Source organism: Zingiber officinale, chromosome 11B, assembly GCF_018446385.1.
Source record: "Zingiber officinale cultivar Zhangliang chromosome 11B, Zo_v1.1, whole genome shotgun sequence".
NCBI lineage: Eukaryota > Viridiplantae > Streptophyta > Magnoliopsida > Zingiberales > Zingiberaceae > Zingiber > Zingiber officinale.
The window spans coordinates 69,926,678-69,946,019 of NC_056007.1; the positions used below are offsets into that span (position 1 = coordinate 69,926,678).

At 40.5% G+C, this 19,342-nt stretch overlaps 1 protein-coding gene across 1 annotated transcript; it reads right to left on the minus strand.

Annotated features, from left to right (window-relative positions):
• Positions 1–4,871: 4,871 nt before the first annotated feature.
• Positions 4,872–5,753, minus strand: LOC122034002 (probable CCR4-associated factor 1 homolog 11). The gene has a single exon (XM_042593140.1). It carries the CDS (start codon positions 5,751–5,753, stop codon positions 4,872–4,874), a length of 882 nt encoding a protein of 293 aa, XP_042449074.1.
• Between the last annotated feature and the right edge of the window lie 13,589 nt (positions 5,754–19,342).

Consider the following 19,342-nt stretch of genomic DNA (forward strand, 5'->3'; position numbering starts at 1 on the left):
TTGAAGGAAGTCAGGATGATCTTAATTATGGATGTGATCCAAGATCCTTTAAGGAAGTGATATCTGATATCGACACGATGCAATGGTTAGAAGCCATGAAATCTGAAATGAATTCCATGTACTCAAACCAAGTTTGGTCAATAGTGGATCCACCTAAAGGAATCGTTTCCATAGGATGAAAATGAATTTACAACAGGAAACTTGGAGTTGATGGAAAGGTATTAACCTTCAACGCTAGATTGGTGGCAAAATGATATAATCAAAGACAAGGAATTGACTATGATGAAACTTTTTCACCAGTCACAAAGCTTATGCCCATTCGGATATTGCTTGCCATAGTTGCATGGTATGACTATGAGATATGACAAATGGATGTGAAGATGACATTTCTTAATGGTGATATTAAGAAAGAGATTTACATGTCTTAGCCTGAAGACTTCACATCTGTGGGAAGTGAGCATAAAGTATGCAAACTTCAGAGATCAATTTATGGTCTAAAACAAGCGTCGATAAGTTGAAACCTCAGATTTGATGATACAATTAGACAATTTAATTTTATTAAAAATCCTGAGAACCCATGTGTGTACAAGAAGGTTAGTGGGAGTGCAGTGACATTCCTAATACTGTATGTTGATGACATTCTACTCATTGGGAATGATGTAGGAATGCTTCAGTCAACAAAAGTATGGTTAGCCAGTAGATTCTCCATGAAGGATTTGGGTGAAGCATCTTATGTATTGGGAATACATATCGGTAGAGATAGATCAAAGAGGATGCTGGGGCTAACCCAATCCACATATATAGATACCCTACTCAGAAGATTCTCAATAGAAGAATCTAAGAGAGGATATTTACCAATGTGTCATGGTATAACTTTATCCAAGTCTATGCGCCCTAAGACAGAAGAAGAGATAGAGATGATGGCACGCATTCCCTATGCGTCTGCCATTGGTAGTATCATGTATAGTATGATATCTACAAGACCTGATATAGCATACGCTCTGAGTGTCACGAGCTGATATCAGTCAACCCCCGGTCCATTGCATTGGAAAACTGTGAAAGATATTCTTAAGTACTTACAAAGAACTAAGAATTTGTTCATGACATATGGAGTTGGAGAATTAAAATTGGAAGATCACACTGACTCTTGCTTCCAATCAGATGTGGATGATTCGAAATCAACCTCAGGATATGTATTCACATTGAATGGTGGTGCAGTCTCTTGGAAGAGTTCCAAACAAGACACAATTACGGATTCCACCATAGAGGCAGAATACATTGCAGCTTCAGGAGCAGCAAAGGAGGTAATTTGGATTAGAAATTTCATCCAAGAGCTTGGTGTTATTCCAAATGGAGTTAATCCAGTACCGATTCACTGTGACAACACTGGTGTTATTGCACAAGCAAATGAACCAAGATCTCATCATCGGTCCAAACATATACTGAGAAAGTTCCACATCATCCGAGAGATTATGGGAAGAGGTGACATTACAGTTGAGAAAGTTCCCTTTGCAGATAATATTGTTGATCCACTTACAAAGCCCTTGCCAGGACCATCATTTCAAAAACATCGTGAACTGATAGGTTTAAAACTAGTGAGTAGTTGGCATTAGGGCAAGTGGGAGTTTGTTAGAGTAGGTGCCCTGCAAAGCCAACTGTTAGCTAGGGTTTTATTGACTATTGTAAATAAACAACCTTTATTTTAATATAATTCAATTCAGTTTGACATTACTTTATCTTTATACCCATGCTATATGCATAAATAAAGTCCTTGAATATACTATAGTGAGATGTGGTGGTACATATGATGGTCAATATGGAATACATCAATATTCACTGTATATTCTAAATTTGTTCTTAGTCAATTGGGTCACTTAATAAACAAGGATAAAAGGCTGTTTGAGCTAGAGACTAGCATCTGTGATGTAGTGTACCATGTTTCATTGGTAAGGACATAGAGATATTCAAACATATAGATTGGTGATCATATGATGAGTTCATCGAACATCCCTCACATAGACTTTCCAAGTGGTTATCATTTATCGAGTGGATAAGTCTTTGGTTGTGGTTGTACACTAGTAGTCTTTATGACCCGGGACAACACTAAGACTCTATATGCTGGGGCTGCACTTTGACTCATTTACTGACTCTATTAGGGTCATCAGGTGGTGAGATTGGGTGTAGTAACAAAACATATAGGAGTCAGTGTATTGTAGTCGGGGATTCACCGCACACCTACAGGTGTGGATATCCTATGTAATATATTGTTTTATAGTGAATGAAGTCTCTGATCAGAGCTGTAAGATGTACTTTAGGAAAGAAGTTTCCTAATTACACATGCGATATCACTATAAGATATATCACATTGTTGTCGAATCAATATACAATTCTCGATGTACCAATGGTTGTAGATTCGACCGGGATATATGAGATAAAGGGACCGGACTGTACGTTAACCATAATCGACTGGTTCTTGCAGACACTATTCAGTGATACCTAGGGAATCATGGGGCCGTGCTGCTAGACGCTCTTATCATGATTTGTTGGGTGTTAATCAGAATTAGTTCTGACGTCATATAATTAAGGAGTTAATTATAGGATGAGGCTATTAAGGGTATGCCCGAATAAAGGACAAGTATAGTCGTGATTCACAAAAAAGTTGTGAATCCATGGCTAGTTGTATCCCTGAACCATTGAGAGTCACACAAGTATTGGTTTCCCTATTTCCCATTGAGAAAGTCAAATTCAAGTAGTTGAATTTGGCAAATAAAGTTTGATATGATCAAACAATGTGTTGGCAAATAAAATTTGATATGATCAAATATTAGAGTGATTTCCAATCAATGAAACAAGGAGAGTGGAAGAGTTCCACACAAAGTATATAAATTTGATTTATATCATTGTAATAACGAGCAAGTATGTTTGCCGCATCAACGATATTGGATCGCTGATATGATTACAATGAACTCAAATTATTAGGTTCTAAAAAAATCCAATAAATCAAGATGGAAGAGATATTGGGCTTTAAAAGTTTAAACCCAAGAAAGAAATGCAATTATAATTAAATTATATTATGAAAATAAAAATCTATATATATATATATAAAGAGGATGTTTGTTCTACGTGTAATGAAAAAGAAAAGGGGAAATTTATTTTGATTTTTCTTTTTCCTTCACCCATCCACGTTTTTCCTTTTCCTCCACTTTCCCACTCACCCATTACCTCCACTAATAAACTCACTCCGCATTTTTTTTGTTTGGCTTGCTATCTAAGATATTAAGGAAAAGAGATTTTTTTTTCTTCTTGCAGGATGGCAGCAACATACGAATTGTTTTTTTTTCCCTTTTTCCGTGAGGTGCTGTGAGTGAGAATTCGGACAGCAGAATCTCTCTTCTTCTTGAGAGTTTTCAGCAGCCACTTCCAAAGAAGAAGATAAAGATTTTCTTCGCTCTCTTCCATCGAAAAGTTTCATCCCTTTGTTGTTACTTCTCCTCTTCGAGAAGTATTACTGGCGCCTACCTTCATGCAGAATTTTGGAAGGTGTAGCTCCTTGTTGAGGGCTATTAGACATCCCCTTGAGAAGTGTAATTGAGCAGCCCCTTCCTCATCTTCAAGGAAGTCGTTTTGATCATCTCAACGAAAAATGACACTTGATCTCTAATGCGATCAAGTGTTGGAAAGAGGACTTCGATCGTGGACCGGATTAGACGAAGGAAGTATGAGCTCGTGACAACAACGAGAAGCTATTTTGCTACAACCGGAATAGTTGGAGTCATCTCAAACACAGGCTGTTTGGAAGGTATGTTTATGCTTGTACTATGATTCATATTTATGTTAATGCATGTTAATAATTTTATTTATGTTATGCTTAAATGATCTAATATGTTTATTTTAGATAGTTTAGTATGTATAAATAAAATGATTAAATTAGCATTAGATGAATCAATCACATGACAGTATATCTTTGTTATGCTTTTAGGATCTTACTTATACGGTTAGATTGTAATGCATACTTAGATAAAGATCATGCTTATGTTTATTTTTAAAATTATATAAACTCTCCTTTGATTTAATTGTTAAATCACAAATAAAATTTTAAATTTCCATTGTGTATAGGAGTGTAGAAACATGATCATCAAATTTCGAATTCAGTTCTAACATATATATAGAAGATCCTTCTGTTGCGATTGTAGGTATTTCTCTGACAAATAAGGGACAATAGCATTGACTTTTGACATAGGTCAGTCCTTCGGTTGTCATTGCACTCAATTTTAGTATCATAGCCGTATCGATGATGGAAACTAGATTCTCTACATGTTTTGTAAGATTTAAATAGATATAATGTGGTTCAAATTTATCATTATCGATGAAAAGAAATTTTTAGCATTTATATTCTTCCACAAATAAAGCGAAATAATTTGAGGTCTTTGTATTCCAAGTCTTGATTTCAAATTTTCAAAAACACTTAAAAATTAATAAGATCCTAACTAAAAGATCAATCATGCAGTGTGGAATATAATGAATTTGAGTGTCGTTCAGAATTTCAACAGAGTGTGATCCGATCCAGAACACACTAGGGGATGATTTAAGGCAAAGCAAAACAACAAGATCATGATCCAAAGAATTAATATTGACAATTTGTTTGCTCAATATGATGCGAGAACATGTAATATGTACTACAATACAAAAAGATACGATGAAGCAATGGGCAATTAATCTTGTGGACAAATTAAGCTGATGCTGAACCAGTATCAAGTGTGATAAACAATGAACTCTAGACAGATCCATGCAAAACCTAAAATGTTTGTCCAAATAAGAGTTGCAAAAAAAAAAAAAAAGTAAATAAATAAAGACACCGCTCGATTACTATACTATTGGAGTTCGAGGTCAAAGAGTGCTCCCATGTGTTCTGGACGATCGATGAGTTGTGGATTCACACGAGAAGCGATTTGGTAGAACACCTGCCATGTTAATAAGCTATCGGAGCCGGACTGATGTCGGGATCCCACTGCTCGCTCAACTTGGACGGTAGAGGCCACCCGCTCCAATCCTCCGTAAAGCCCACGACAATGCTTGCTAAGGTGCTTCACATCGAACACCCTTTTGCCGAAAAAGAAGTGAACATGGTGCAAGAACTCACGAACGGTCTTTGGTAATTCGCAGTCGCATGTCAGCATCTTCACTAGGAAGGCGAAGTCATAGGCGCCTTGGAAGGTAACCCAGGAGACGGGAGAAAAGTGGCCAAAGGAAAGCAAGCCGGAGGTGGCCAAGTGCTGGGCGAATCTGCAAGAGTCGATGCCCCATATTTGATTCTTTTGGAAGTCGATGCCATTAGCCTTGAGCAGCTCGACGGAGGAAGGGGCGTAACGGTCGCGGCTGATGTCGAAGTCGCGGAAATTAAATTCCCACACGTAACGCACATAAGTGCCGTCACTGTAGAGGGCACATGGGAGGTTGCCGGCAGCGTCGGAGAGAGTGAGACCAACCTGGACGATGCGGAGGGCCTCGACGTTGGCCCGGATCAAGTCGTAGCGCTGGGGGAGGGTGAGGGTGCAGTAGGGACCTTTGGAAGTGACGACGACGCCAGGATACTCTGTGTCCAATGCTACGAAGGGGTGGAACGGGAGGGCGGAACGGATGAGGGAAAACTCCTCGTCGAGGTTATGAGCCCACACGGAGCGAACCTCGACTCTGCTGGTGCTGGCGGCGGAAGAGGAAATTAGCATATCGTTGTTGACAACTGCGACAGCCATGATGAGGAGTTTGATGATATTAGAAATACGAAAGTGGAAGCTGGAGATGGAGGAGATGTTAGATTTCGAGTTGGAGTGGAAACTGAAGGGAAGGAGGAGTTTAAGTAGAGCAGGAAATGAGAGAAAATCGCCAGATAATAAACAGATTAAACAAAATTAGTTGCTGCGAAGCGAATTATTAGGATATATATATATATATATATATATATATATAATTTATTTATTTATGGAATTAATGATGCCGGCCGGCGATGGTCGCCGGCGGGCGGTGGTCATCGGCGGCCGACGGGCGGTGGTGGCCGGCGGCCGATGGGCGATGGTCGCTGGCGGCCTGCGGTGGTCGCCGGCGGCCGACGACGACCGGCAGGCGAGGTCGACGGCGGTGGGCAGCGGCAGCCGACGACAGTGGATGGTGGCCACGATGGACTAAGGGTATATTCGATATTTAAATTTTGGTTAAACAGTGACCTCGTAATGTACTCCGATTACATAGTATTTGCTTTGTAATCCAGATTACAAAATTTCACTACCTTTTGTAATCCAGATTACATTACATTACAAGTTTAAAATTAAACTAAACAAAATAATCAACCTTGTAATATAATCCTGATTACATTACAAGGCTGATTACACCCTACCAAACGTAGCCCTAATGCAATCTTTCATTTTATCTATGTTATATGTTATATGTTATATTTGTGCTTAATTTTTAAATTTTTTTCTGTAAAATTTTCCACATTTCCTAAGGCATCCTGAAATGAAAAGAAAAAAAAAATAAGAATCACTTTGACTTGATTATATTTTTATTGTTATCGTTTACTTCAATTTGTTTGTATTCAATATTATTTGCATTTTTAATATTATCTCTCAACATTTGAAAGTTATTTTTAAAAGTGTCATTTTTCAAAAAGTTTTTTTAACATATGCAAAATATTTTAAAACTTAGTTTTTTTTTTCAAATTATTTGCAAAATATTTTTTGAAAAATTTAAATATTCAAAAAATATTTACAAAATTTTGAAACTCTTTTCAATTTTTTCCTGATAATTTTTTTCGCAATATTTTTATAAAGTCATTATATAAAATCATTTGAATACTATTATATAAATTGTTTTAACAAATTATTTGAAAAGCTTTGCAAAAGTTTCTTGAAAATATTTATTCCTCCCCAACATGACCTTGCGTTTTTAGCTTTGCAGCGCATTTTTATTTGAAAACTTCACTTGTAAAAGATAACATTGTTTATTTAAAGTAGTTGGTTTTCAAAACTTTATTTTCAAATTTCTTTGAAGTACTCGCCATAATTATTTGAAAACTTACTTAAAAACTAAGTTTGCAAAGTCCTTTTTGCTAAACCTTAATTTAATTATGTTTCGTGTGTTATTTTTGATGTATACCAAAGGGAGGGGAGGATAGTGGGTTAGGTTAGAAAAATCATCAAATCATATTAACTCACATTATTTAATTTCTAATGCTTGCTTAATTATATATTTTTTTTCTAATTTTAACCTAGGTTGTCATTACATCAAAAAGGAGGAGATTGTTGGTGCAGGTTGCACTAATAATCTGGTTTTGATGTATGACAAATAGATTAAAGTTAGATGTGTTATTTGTCTAACCTTTTTACCAAGTGTGCAGGAGTTGATGAGTCTAGAAGACCTGACATCAGGATGAAATCTAGTTAGGTCTGTGAGACACGATAGCTTGTACGAAGTCCAAATAGGTCCGCAGGGCCCGACATTTGGCGAGAAGTCTGATTAGATGTGTTATTTGTCTAACCTTTTTACCAAGTGTGCAGGAGTTGATGAGTCTAGAAGACCTGACACCAGGATGAAATCTAGCTAGGTCTGTGAGACACGATAGCTTGTACGAAGTCCAAATAGGTCCGCGGGGACCGACATTTGGCGAGAAGTCCGGTTAGGTCCGTGGAACCTGACAATCGACCAAAGTTCAGTTGGGTCTGCTGACCTGACAACTAGTGGGAAGACCTAGTGGGTCAAAGGCAAGTCAAACGACTGTAGTTGGTAAGTGGAGGTAAGCAACTGGAAGAGAGATTCAATGAGGATGTGTTCCCCGTTAAGGGAATTGTAGGTGTCGGTCCAACTTAAGTCCATTTGAAAAACTAAACTGAGACCTTGACTAGATCCTAGTCTCGAGGATATAGGATCTAATTAGTACTATTTTTTTGTTTTCTGCTAACTCTGTTTTGCTAGGTAAATATATTTTTGTTGCCTGGACTAACTCTTTTTTACAGGGAAGAAGCTACTGAAGAAAAAGGGGAGTCCGAGCACCCAGAAGGGATCCAGGTGCCTGGACTCCGGCTGCCCGGAGCTAGTCCATGCGCCAGGACCAGCCCACCCAGGCAGGTGCTGCAGGTACCCGGACAGTCCAAGCACCCGGAGTTGGTCTAGGCGCCCAGACTAGAAAATGTATCCCAAAGTTGAGCTGGAGCGCGTCAACTGGTCGAGCCATGTTAGCTAAAACCTATTTATTTTATTTCTATAGTGAAATTGTAGCTATTCATATGGGCAGATCATCGATAGATAAGCTACCGGTGACTTGTCTTCTATGTTGTCGGAATCGTCGAGTCTTCAAGGAAAAAAAAAAAGGAGGGAGCCGGATCTAGGGGTGGCAATTTGGGTTAGATTCATGTTAGTATGTTTGGGTTGACGGGTTGGAATATCAAAATCCAAACCTGACATGATTAATATTTTGGGTCAAATTATTCGACCTGGATCCTACCCATTTATCTATATTTGACCTGAACCTGACCTGAAATGACCCACAATCCTAATCCAACCTAAACCCGACCTGACTCGAAATTACTCATTTATAAAAACATGTTCGTCTTAACCCGAACTCAACCAAAACCCAACCCTAAAAGACTCATTCTATTAAAATATGCTTATTTTAACCCGAACTCAACCATAATCTGACTCGAAAATATTTATAAATAGGTTCACAAATTGTAATCGGGTTATTTCAGGTTAATCCGAACCTAATCCGTTTACTAATCATGTTAATCAGGTCGACCCGAATTTAATCCCAAAAAGACGTAAGCCTAACTTGATTTTTTCGTGTTCGTTTTGGGTCATGTTTTTGTATCAGGTCAGAAATTGTCACCCCTAGCTAGATCACCAAGAACCCCTACTATGCCCGAGAGAGAAGGAGAGAGATTCAAAATTGAGGCTAGGAGTGTCCTGACTCAAATATTTTGACGCTCAAGTTTCTCTCCAACGAGGGAAGTGGAGAAGATGAATAGTTAAAAAATATGGGAATGTGTAAGTTTGTGTAAGAAAATAAATTGAAAATCAAATAAAATAAATGCTAGTGGAATACGTGGATTAATCGGATAAATCACATGTTAAATTTAAAGTTAATTCTTCAACTAAAACCAATTGATTTTATTTCTAAAATCAATAGTAGACAAGGAGGTTTGAGTAAGGAGGAGATCGTTCATAGGGTTAAATTTGGACATTAATAGTTTGATATACTTGACAAAATTATCAAAATATTCAAGTTAGACTTAATATTTGCTATTTTGATGAGTGTCGTACCATTGTTGAAATTTGACAAGAACTATATGTTGGTGCTAAGAGCACAATATTATACCCAAATTTGGATGTATGATTAAGGTGAACGTTAAGTTTGTTAAGATCTAATAAGTTGATGTTAAGTGTGATGGAGTATATCACTTGATAATATTGAAGTCCTAGTAGGAACTAGACAATGTCTATGTTAAATACGACAACTAAATAGTAATTAAATAATATGATTATTTGATGAATAATTTTATGAAATTTTTAAAGAATTTATAAAAAAAAAATTTAATTTAAAAGGAATCTTTTTATACGTTACGGGGATAAACCAGATAAAGAAAGTCTATTTTAGCTATTATAATTAAACGTGGAGAAGTTTATTTATTAGAATTCCCTTTCTTTTCTTTTTCATTTTTCACCCAATACCTATTCCTCCCCTCGCAATTTTCCCCTCTCGCTTGATCCCTCTTCGTTGTTTGCACAACTTCATCGTCACCTACTGCTCGACGAGTCGGTCAACTGCCGATGCAACCCTCTTCTCCTCTCCTGATCCCTCGATGTCGTCGATCGCCGATCACTTCACTCGATCGCCTCTCCACCCTCCACCCGACTATCATGGGCATTGCCTCCCTTCGCACGGCGTCGACTACCTGACGCTGAGCCTAGCTGATCTCCTAGGCTAGCCTATCGTTCCTAGATGGTGGCCTCAACCAGGAGCTAACCCACGTAGCGGCAGCCCACAAGCTCCATCGAGTCTTGCCCTATCTTTGGGTAACACCACCATCACCCTTTCCTTCACTCCGCCTGTGCCCTAACCCGATCCAGTCAGTCATCGTTTTCTTTCCCTATCTGTTATGGGACGCCACAACCCACATCACCGACACCGTTGATCGCAGGCACTGGATGTGGAATACCCGACGGTCGCCACGTATCCAACCATGGGAAGGTATGGTGTGCCACTTTATCTTTGTCCATTTCCTTACCTGACCTCCGGCCATTGTGTTCATCCAATCGACACGCTGGTTGTAGATCTTGGGCTATAGCGACCATATTCTTGACAGAATCCCGGCCACCACAATAGACCAATGATCCCTCATGGGCTGCTGAGGTTAGATCACCACTGTCAGAGAGGGAGCCAAGCTATCATGCTATAGAGGTAATGAATTTAACCCTAACAGCATATTTGGTGGTTTGAAATGTTGGATTTCTGATTTGTGGATCCGATTTAGTGGGAAGCTGCCTCACCTAGCTCCGGGCATCAATTTCTTGTAGCAAGCTTCTCAGGCCACAAGTCAACAGTTGTGAGATTGGATTTGGGTGAGTATTGTGTTGATTTGTGCATGAATGTAAATCCAGATTGGGTGTAGAATGGTTAGGGATCAGCTAGTCTTATTTAGTTGCAAAATAATTAGGCTTAGTTGGGGAATTAAACCTAATCTAATGAAAAAATGAGATTAGAGAGATCTAAACATCTCTTCGGGTTGTAAGCGAATATCGTGATACGATTAGGGTCATCCTAATTTGTTTAGGGGATTGGATTGAGCTATTTAATTCATATGAAGATAACTAAATTGTATATACTGATGCAAGGCTCTGACTGAGATGAGAGACATGATGTGGGAGTTATCTAGGACGGATTACACACATAGTGCCAAGTACTTCTTATTTGTTTCTGTAGTAATTTAACCTTAATGCATTATCTATGTTTAGATAGGTTGTTATATTTACCTTTACTGCACTCGTATTATTTCATGAGCTTGACACTTGGTTGCTTGATCTTTGAGATGATCGATTCCATATCTATACAGTCTATCGTTGGTCATCTATGATATTTAGTAGTTACTGGATATCTTGTTTATTTCCATTTATTGTTGTATATACATCTACTGGGCATGCTGATTATACTATGGCATAGCTGTTTGCTATATCTGTGGTAATGATTATTTGCATATTGCTCATCATAGTATTTCATGCATGCAGTGACTATGTCTCCCTTATGGTTGAGAGAGTCGTTAGCCATTGTTGCTCACTCTACCGCTCAAGATAGTATGCTTGGAGTGAGTACAGCTTGTCCTGACATGCCCAACTCTCTTCACTCAGAAGTAGTGTTTGCTAGAGTTGTGAGCAGCAAGGACCCCGTTGCTATATAGCTAGATAGCTACTCAGAAAACTGTTCACTCGCTCAACTTAGGAGCAGTGGCTATTGGTAGTGTGTACAGTGGTCATTGTCCCAGCCTCTCGACTATACAGGGGTCTTGGTAGCTGAGAGGTGAGAGGAAGTGACCATGTCGTACATATGCATATGATATGTGATTGCATATGCTTGTGATTGATTATATCCATATGTCTGTGATATATTTACATATGGTTGAGATTTGTCTGTTCTATGTACTTGACATTGACTTTCTTATTGGTAGTTGGATAGACCGTATATGATGCTTTAGTATTTACGAGCAGTTATGTTGTAGATTCACTCTTGCACTTGCAGTTATTAGGTGCTCGGCACACCATTCAAGTATTGACACTGATTATGGAATTACTATTATACTTGTTGATCATTTTTCTATGAGATTGTATACCTTTGAATCTCTATACATATTATGTTTATGCACTGTCTATGACCTTTATCCGCTGAGTCACTTGCACTCACCACCCCTTTTATTTGTTTTTCTTTCACCAAGGAGCAAGAAGAGGATTTATGAAGTTGTTTGGAGATTCTGTCAATCAGTCTCATGTCACATTGAGTGACTTCTTTTGTTATTGCTTCCACTTGTATTATTGGTTTTAGACATGTACATGTAATATGTATCTTCTGCATGGAGTTTAGCCTGGTGGCTTCTTGTAATTGTTTTGATGTTGTTATGTGAAGCTAGGCCGGCTCGTAGTCAGTTATTTTGGATTTATATGTTTACTTTATGCTTTTCGCTATATTTTTGATCCAACTGTGTGAGCTACCTTTTATCTTTTGTGGTTGTATTTATTTCCAGCCTGTGGCCAGATACTATTATTCTTGTTTAGCCATATAGCTATCTATCTAAGTTTTAATTGTCACTATTACAGCGGTTGAGCTATTTGATTTTCATCGAACAACATTACTCTTGGGGCATGATAATTTATTGGTATCAGAGTCACAGGTTTACGAGGTATGTTTTCGTTGTTTCGTATTTTATGATTTTTTTCTCGATGTAACTTTTCAAGTTTATGATTTTTTTTTCTCGATTGGGGACCTTAAGGAGTGGCCGACCTAGCTACCATAAGGGGAACCGGAGACTTTAAACCCCTAATAGTTGAGCGTGCTTCCTCCGCACAGTACCATTCGAGCGTGCTTCCTCCGCTCATTGATAGTCGATCGGGGACCTTAAAGAGTGGCCGGCCTGGCTTCCCTAAGGGGAACCGGAGACTTTAAACCCCTAATAGTTGAGCGTGTTTCCTCTGCTCAGTACTATTCTAGCGTGCTTCCTCCGCTCGACCGTCGATCGGGGGCCTAAAGGAGTGACCGGCCTGGCTTCCTTAAGGGGAACCGGAGACTTTAAACCCCTAATAGTTGAGCGTGCTTCCTCCACTCAGTACTATTCGAGAGTGCATCCTCCGCTCAGCGACAGTCGATCAGGGACCTTAAGGAGTGACCGGTATGACTTCCTTAAAGGGAATAGGAGACTTTAAACCCCTAATAGTTGAGCGTGCTTCGAGTGTGCTTCCTCCGCTCAATGACAGTCGATCGGGGACCTTAAGGAGTGATCGACCTGGCTTCCTTAAGGGGAACCGGAGACTTTAAACCCCTAATAATTGAGCGTGCTTCCTCCGCTCAGCGAAAGTCGATCGCGGACCTTAAGGAGTGACCGACCTGGCTTTTTTAAGGGGAACCGGAGACTTTAAACCCCTAATAGTTGAGCGTGCTTCCTCCGCTCAGCGACAGTCGATCGCGGACCTTAAGGAGCGACCGGCCTGACTTTTTTAAGGGGAAACAGAGACTTTAAACCCCTAATAGTTGAGCATGCTTCCTCCGCTCAGTACTATTCGAGCGTGCTTCCTCCGCTCTATGACAGTCGATCCGGGACCTTAAGGAGTGACCGATCTGGCTTCCTTAAGAGGAACCGGAGACTTTAAACCCCTAATAGTTGAGTGTACTTCCTCCACTCAGTATTATTCGAGCGTGCTTCCTCCTCTCAACGACAGTCGATCGGGGACCTTAAGGAGTGACCGGCATGGCTTCCTTAAGGGGAATCGGAGACTTTAAACCCCTAATAGTTGAGCGTGCTTCCTCCACTCAGTACTATTCGAGCATGCTTCCTCCACTCAGCGATAGTCGACCGGGAACCTTAAGGAGTGATCGACCTGGCTTCCTTAAGGGGAACCAGAGACTTTAAACCGTAAATAGTTTGAGCATGCCTCTGTTAGGATCGTTTGTACTCGGCTAGAGAGGGGGGGTGTGAATAGCCGCCCCAAATTCTCGCGTTCTTCCTACAGTTAGGGTTAGTCGCAGCGGAAATACAAGGAAGAAACTAAGGAGAAGAAAAACAAACCGATGTAACGAGGTTCGAAGATGAACTCCGACTCCTCGGCGTGTCCGTAAGGTGGACGAAGCCTACCAATCCGTCGGTGGATGAGTCCTCGGAGAACCGGCTAAATATGAGCTCCTTATGGGTGGAGAAACCTCGCCACAACTACTTCTTGCAACAGCAAGATAAGGAGTACAAATACAAGAGAAGCAAGAAGTAAATACACAGCAAATGTAAGCAACCCTTGCCTTCTTGTCGACTGTTGAAGAAGCAACAGCTTCTCAGACGCCAACCACAGCAGCAGCTCAGTCGGAGTCCCAGCCGAAGGAAGAAGCTCACGCGAAGCTTGCGAAGAAGAGCTCAACAAAGCTCAAGCACCGAGCAGTAGCTCAGAGCGTAAGAGAAGAGAAAGTAGTAGCACAAAAGATGCCTCGCTCCTTTATACCGCGAAGAAGAAACAGTGAAGAAACTAGCCGTTGCGTTGCAGCGGCTAGAACCTGATCGATGCGTGGACCGATCAGCCCTATGATCGGTCCCCGGACCGATCGGTCGATGCACAAAACATTCATGCGTATTCGATCGGTCTGGACGATCGAACGGATCGGTCCACGCCGATCCCAACTCTGGCTTTGAAGCTAAGCTCCCGATCGGTCCACGCACCGATCAGCGCTTCTTCGCGACTCGATCACCTTGATCGGTGCATCGATCGATATCGATCGATAGCACATCGATTCTTCGATCGGTCACGCACCGATCAGATAACTAGTGACTTGGTTTTTGCCCAAACCAAGTCCCCAGCCTTCCAAACCAACATTCGGTCAACCTCGACCTGTTGGTACTTCATTCCTAGCATCTGGTCACTCCCTTGACCTGCTAGAATTCCCCGCCAAGTGTCCGGTCAATCCCTTTGACCTACTTGGACTTTCCTCAACACCAGTCCGATCATCCCTGATCCATCTGGATTTTCCCTTGCCTGGCTTCACTCACCCGGACTTTCACCTGGCTTCACTCACCAGGATTTCCACACTGCCTAACATCCCAGTTAGGACTTTCTCACTGCCTGGCTTCACTTGCCAGGACTTTCCAACTGCCTAACATCCCAGTTAGGACTTTCCACCTGCCTAACATCCTAGTTAGGACTTTCCCTCGTGCCAAGCTCCCTGCTTGGACTTCTCCGTGCCAAGTCTCCATACTTGGACTTTTCCAGTGCCAAGTCTCCATACTTGGACTTTTCCCATGCCAAGTCTCCACACTTGGACTTTTCGCGTGCCAAGCTCCCTGCTTAGACTTTTCCCGTGCCAAGTTCCCTGCTTGGACTTTTTCGTTGCCAAGTCTCCATACTTGGACTCTTTTCCGAATCAGGTCAACCAGGTCAACCTTGACCTACGGTTGCACCAATAATCTCCCAAACATCTATTCTTGTCCCATATCAAGAATACAACTCTTCCACGAGTGTCAAACATCAAAATACAACTCAACTAGGTCAACCTTGACCTAAGGTTGCACCAACAATCTTCCTAAGTCAAATATCAAAATATAACTCGAGTCAGGTCAACTCGAGTCAGGTCAACCAGGTCAACCTTGACCTAAGGTTGCACCAACAATCTCCCCCTTTTTGATGTTTGACAAAACCATAATCAAGTTAGGTTAATCCGATAACCTAACTTAGGTTTCCCAATGTTCTTCAATGTTCTTCCTTGAACATTATCTAGAACATTCTCCCATTCTCCAACACTCTCCCCCTTTTTGACACACAACAAAAAGAGAGAATCAAGGTTAGGAGTTTCTTCCTAATGAAAGTCCCATACCTTTCATTGAAACTCTTAATTTCCCCCTTGATACTAAACACAACAATCACCTTAGTGATAATCCCATATCACTCAAGTATTTAGGAGTAAAAACTCCCCTTAAAAGTCAACTCCCCCTTGACCATTGCACCAACAATGTCTTGGAAAGTTTCAAACCTTTAGAAACCCGAAACTCAACTCCCAAAAACTGAAATTTCAGATACCTACTGAAAATCAGAAACTAGCACGCACTGATCGGTCCTAAGACCGATCAAAACCCCCCTGGATCGGTCCCCAGACCGATCCATGCTTCATTGATCGCACTGGATCGTCACTGATCGGTCACCAGACCGATCAGGCCTTCACCAGATCGCACCAAGCTCTCTGGATCTTACTCCCTGGATCGGTCCGCAGACCGATCAGGACTTCCCTGGATCGGTCCCTAGACCGATCCAGACTCTGACAGGAGATTTCTAAAATTTCCTTCCCGAAATTCAGAAACTCATAGAAAATTCCAGAAAATTCGAAAAATTATGAAATTTTGAGGATACATTCCTCATAACATATACTATCATGGAAAAATAGTTTTCAATGAAAATAATTTCCATTTTCCAATCTTGATACAAAGTTCAAAAACTTTGAAATAGTTCAAGTTTAACTCAACTTTGTATCACAATGTTCAATGATGAATGCAATCACTAAGATGGCTTCATCAAGGTTTTCCAAATCAATTTCAAAATGATTTTAAACCTTTTAATTTAGGACCATAATCTTAGGGCTAAATGTACATGACTTGTACACAAGCTTTCCCTATGATCCTCCATTTCTTGAATTAGGCTTATCTAGGTACAAGAACTATGCACCTTGATCCTAATTCATGATCCTAATATCTCACACACATCTAAAGTGTATCAAACACATCCATGGAAATTTTGATGTGAGATATGGGTTTAGGTATCTTAGACTAAGGTCTCATGCATTTTCTAAACACAAATTTGATCTCAATATCAAACTGTGTTTTTCATCCTTAAATCAATTCAATTGATTATTAATGCAAGAGATGATGACATGGCATAAAATGGTATCATAAATGAAAACATGTGTCAATGTCATGATGTCATGGCATAAAGTTTGAAACTTAAATAAACATGACATAAAAACTAGCCTGAGCATTATCATGACATTTCAAATGATAATAAAACTAAACATGATGTCATGACATGTGAGGGCAAAAAATCATGGCAAGATTTAGCATAAATAAATATACCTAGATTACCTATCTAAGTATCCTTAACCACTTGACTAACTTCAAATTTAATCCTAGATTGCCCCAAAATGCCAAAATCCTAATTTTGACACTTCTTGAACTCTAGATTAATTCATGCCACTTAAAGATCAAATTTATCCTCAAAACTTGGCATGTTTCATTTTTTTTTTTCGAGAGTTCTCTAGATTTTCCCAAATTGTGCCAATTGAGATTAAAAATGAAATTTCCAATCTTTAGGCACATTTAACTCTTCAAAGGAGTAAATGATAATTCCATTTCATTTTCAAAAGTTCTCAAAACCTTGAAAATGCTCCTTGAGTGTCAATTTCCTCAAAGTTGGGTTAACTACCCTTCTAATCGGAGTTGACACTCTCTAACCCATCTATGGGGTAGAGAAGATGCTCCTAGGAACCCAATACCTATTAGAGCTCATTGGGTTCACTAAATATTCACTAGGGATAACTTCCCTAGCAACCCTCCTAATGACCCTCTTAGGCTTTAAAGCCTTGGTCATTTGGGTCTCATCAAGGTCAACTATAGGGGTGACTCCCCTTGTGACCTTGGTAATGGTCTTCCTAGCCCTAGGTTTTGTTCCATAATCGAATGAAACATTATGATAAGTGGGCTTGACCAATTGGGACTTAGGTTTGTGACCCAAACCTTTCTTGTCTTTGGACTTGAGTTTTTGACCCCTAGACCCTAGAGTCAAATCCTTAAGAGCCTTTTCTAGAGAGTCAAGTCTTGACCTCAAGACTTGATTTTCTTTCTCTAATACCTCAAGTTTTGATTTATCATTTTTCTTTGAGGTATTCCTAGGCATGTGTCTAGATGATTTGGGATTTCTATCTAGATTTTCCTTAGCCTTAGATGAGTTAATTCTAGGGTTAGCATTTCTAGAATTGTTCTTATCTAGGCTAACATGCTTGGCTCCTAAGCACATGTATCGATTTCTAGTGTTAACATGCTTTTCATTATTGACAATGGCAATAAGACTACTAGCATGCATCCTACTAGAATTGCAAGAATGAGCTTTAAATGTTACCTTAGGGTTTGCCTTAGCTCCCCCTTTACACGTGTTTGGCCTCTTGTCCTTGTGAGGTTGCCTCCCCTTTGGACATTGACTCCTATAGTGTCCCCGTTGCTTGCATTGGAAGCACACCACGTGCTTCTTGCTCTTGCATGTCGGGACTCCGGCTTCGTTGACCTTTGGTGCCGGTGGAGTCTTTCTAACCCTCTTTGGACACTTACTCTTGTAGTGCCCAAACTTCCTACACTCAAAACACATTATGTGTAATTTGCTTGAAATCACAGTGTTTGAGTTACCTAGGGTTGTGGATGTAGATGAGCTTTCTTCTTCATCCCTTCCGGAGGTAGATGCCTCTTCTTGCTCCGATCTTGAACAAGAGCTCTCCTCCTCTTCTTCATCCCTTCATGGAATTTTGCCAAATTGTTCCACAATTCCTTGGCGTTGTTGTACCTATCTATCTTGCACAAAACATTATTAGATAAAGCAAATTCAATAATTTTTGTTACCTCGTCATTGATTTCGGATTGTCGGATTTGCTCTTTCGTCCACTCCTTCTTCTTGATAGGTTTTCCTTCCTCATCCATCGGAGGGGGAAACCCTTCTTGTACACAAAACCAATTTAACATATTAGTCCTAAGAAAATACATCATCCTTACCTTCCAATATGTGAAGTTGTCGTGAGACTCGTAGAAGGGTTGAATCGTGACATCTTCTCCATAGAGATCCATCTCTAGCCCGTGCTCCCCCGGGTGTTGATCCGTCGAAGAGCGGCCTCGCTCTAATACCACTTGTTAGGATCGTTTGTACTCGGCTAGAGAGCGGGGGTGTGAATAACCGCCCCAAATTCTCGCGTTCTTCCTACAGTTAGGGTTAGTCGCAGCGGAAATACAAGGAAGAAACTAAGGAGAAGAAAAACAAACCGCTGTAACGAGGTTCGGAGATGAACTCCTACTCCTCGGCGTGTCCGTAAGGTGGACGAAGCCTACCAATCCGTCGGTGGATGAGTCCCCGGAGAACCGGCTAAATATGAGCTCCTTATGGGTGGAGAAACCTCGCCACAACTACTTCTTGCAACAGCAAGATAAGGAGTACAAATACAAGAGAAGCAAGAAGTAAATACACAGCAAATGTAAGCAACCCTTGCCTTCTTGTCGACTGTTGAAGAAGCAACAGCTTCTCAGACGCCAACCACAGCAGCAGCTCAGTCGGAGTCCCAGCCGAAGGAAGAAGCTCACGCGAAGCTTGCGAAGAAGAGCTCAACAAAGCTCAAGCACCAGAACAGCAGCTCTGTAGCAGAAGAGAAGAGAAAGAAGCAGTAGCACAGAAGATGCCCTCGTCTCCTTTATACCTGCGAAGAAGAAACAGCGAAGAAACTAGCCGTTGCGTTGCAACAGCTAGAACCCTGATCGATGCGTGGATCGATCAGGCCTGATCGGTCCCGCCGATCGATGCACAAAACATTACATGCGTA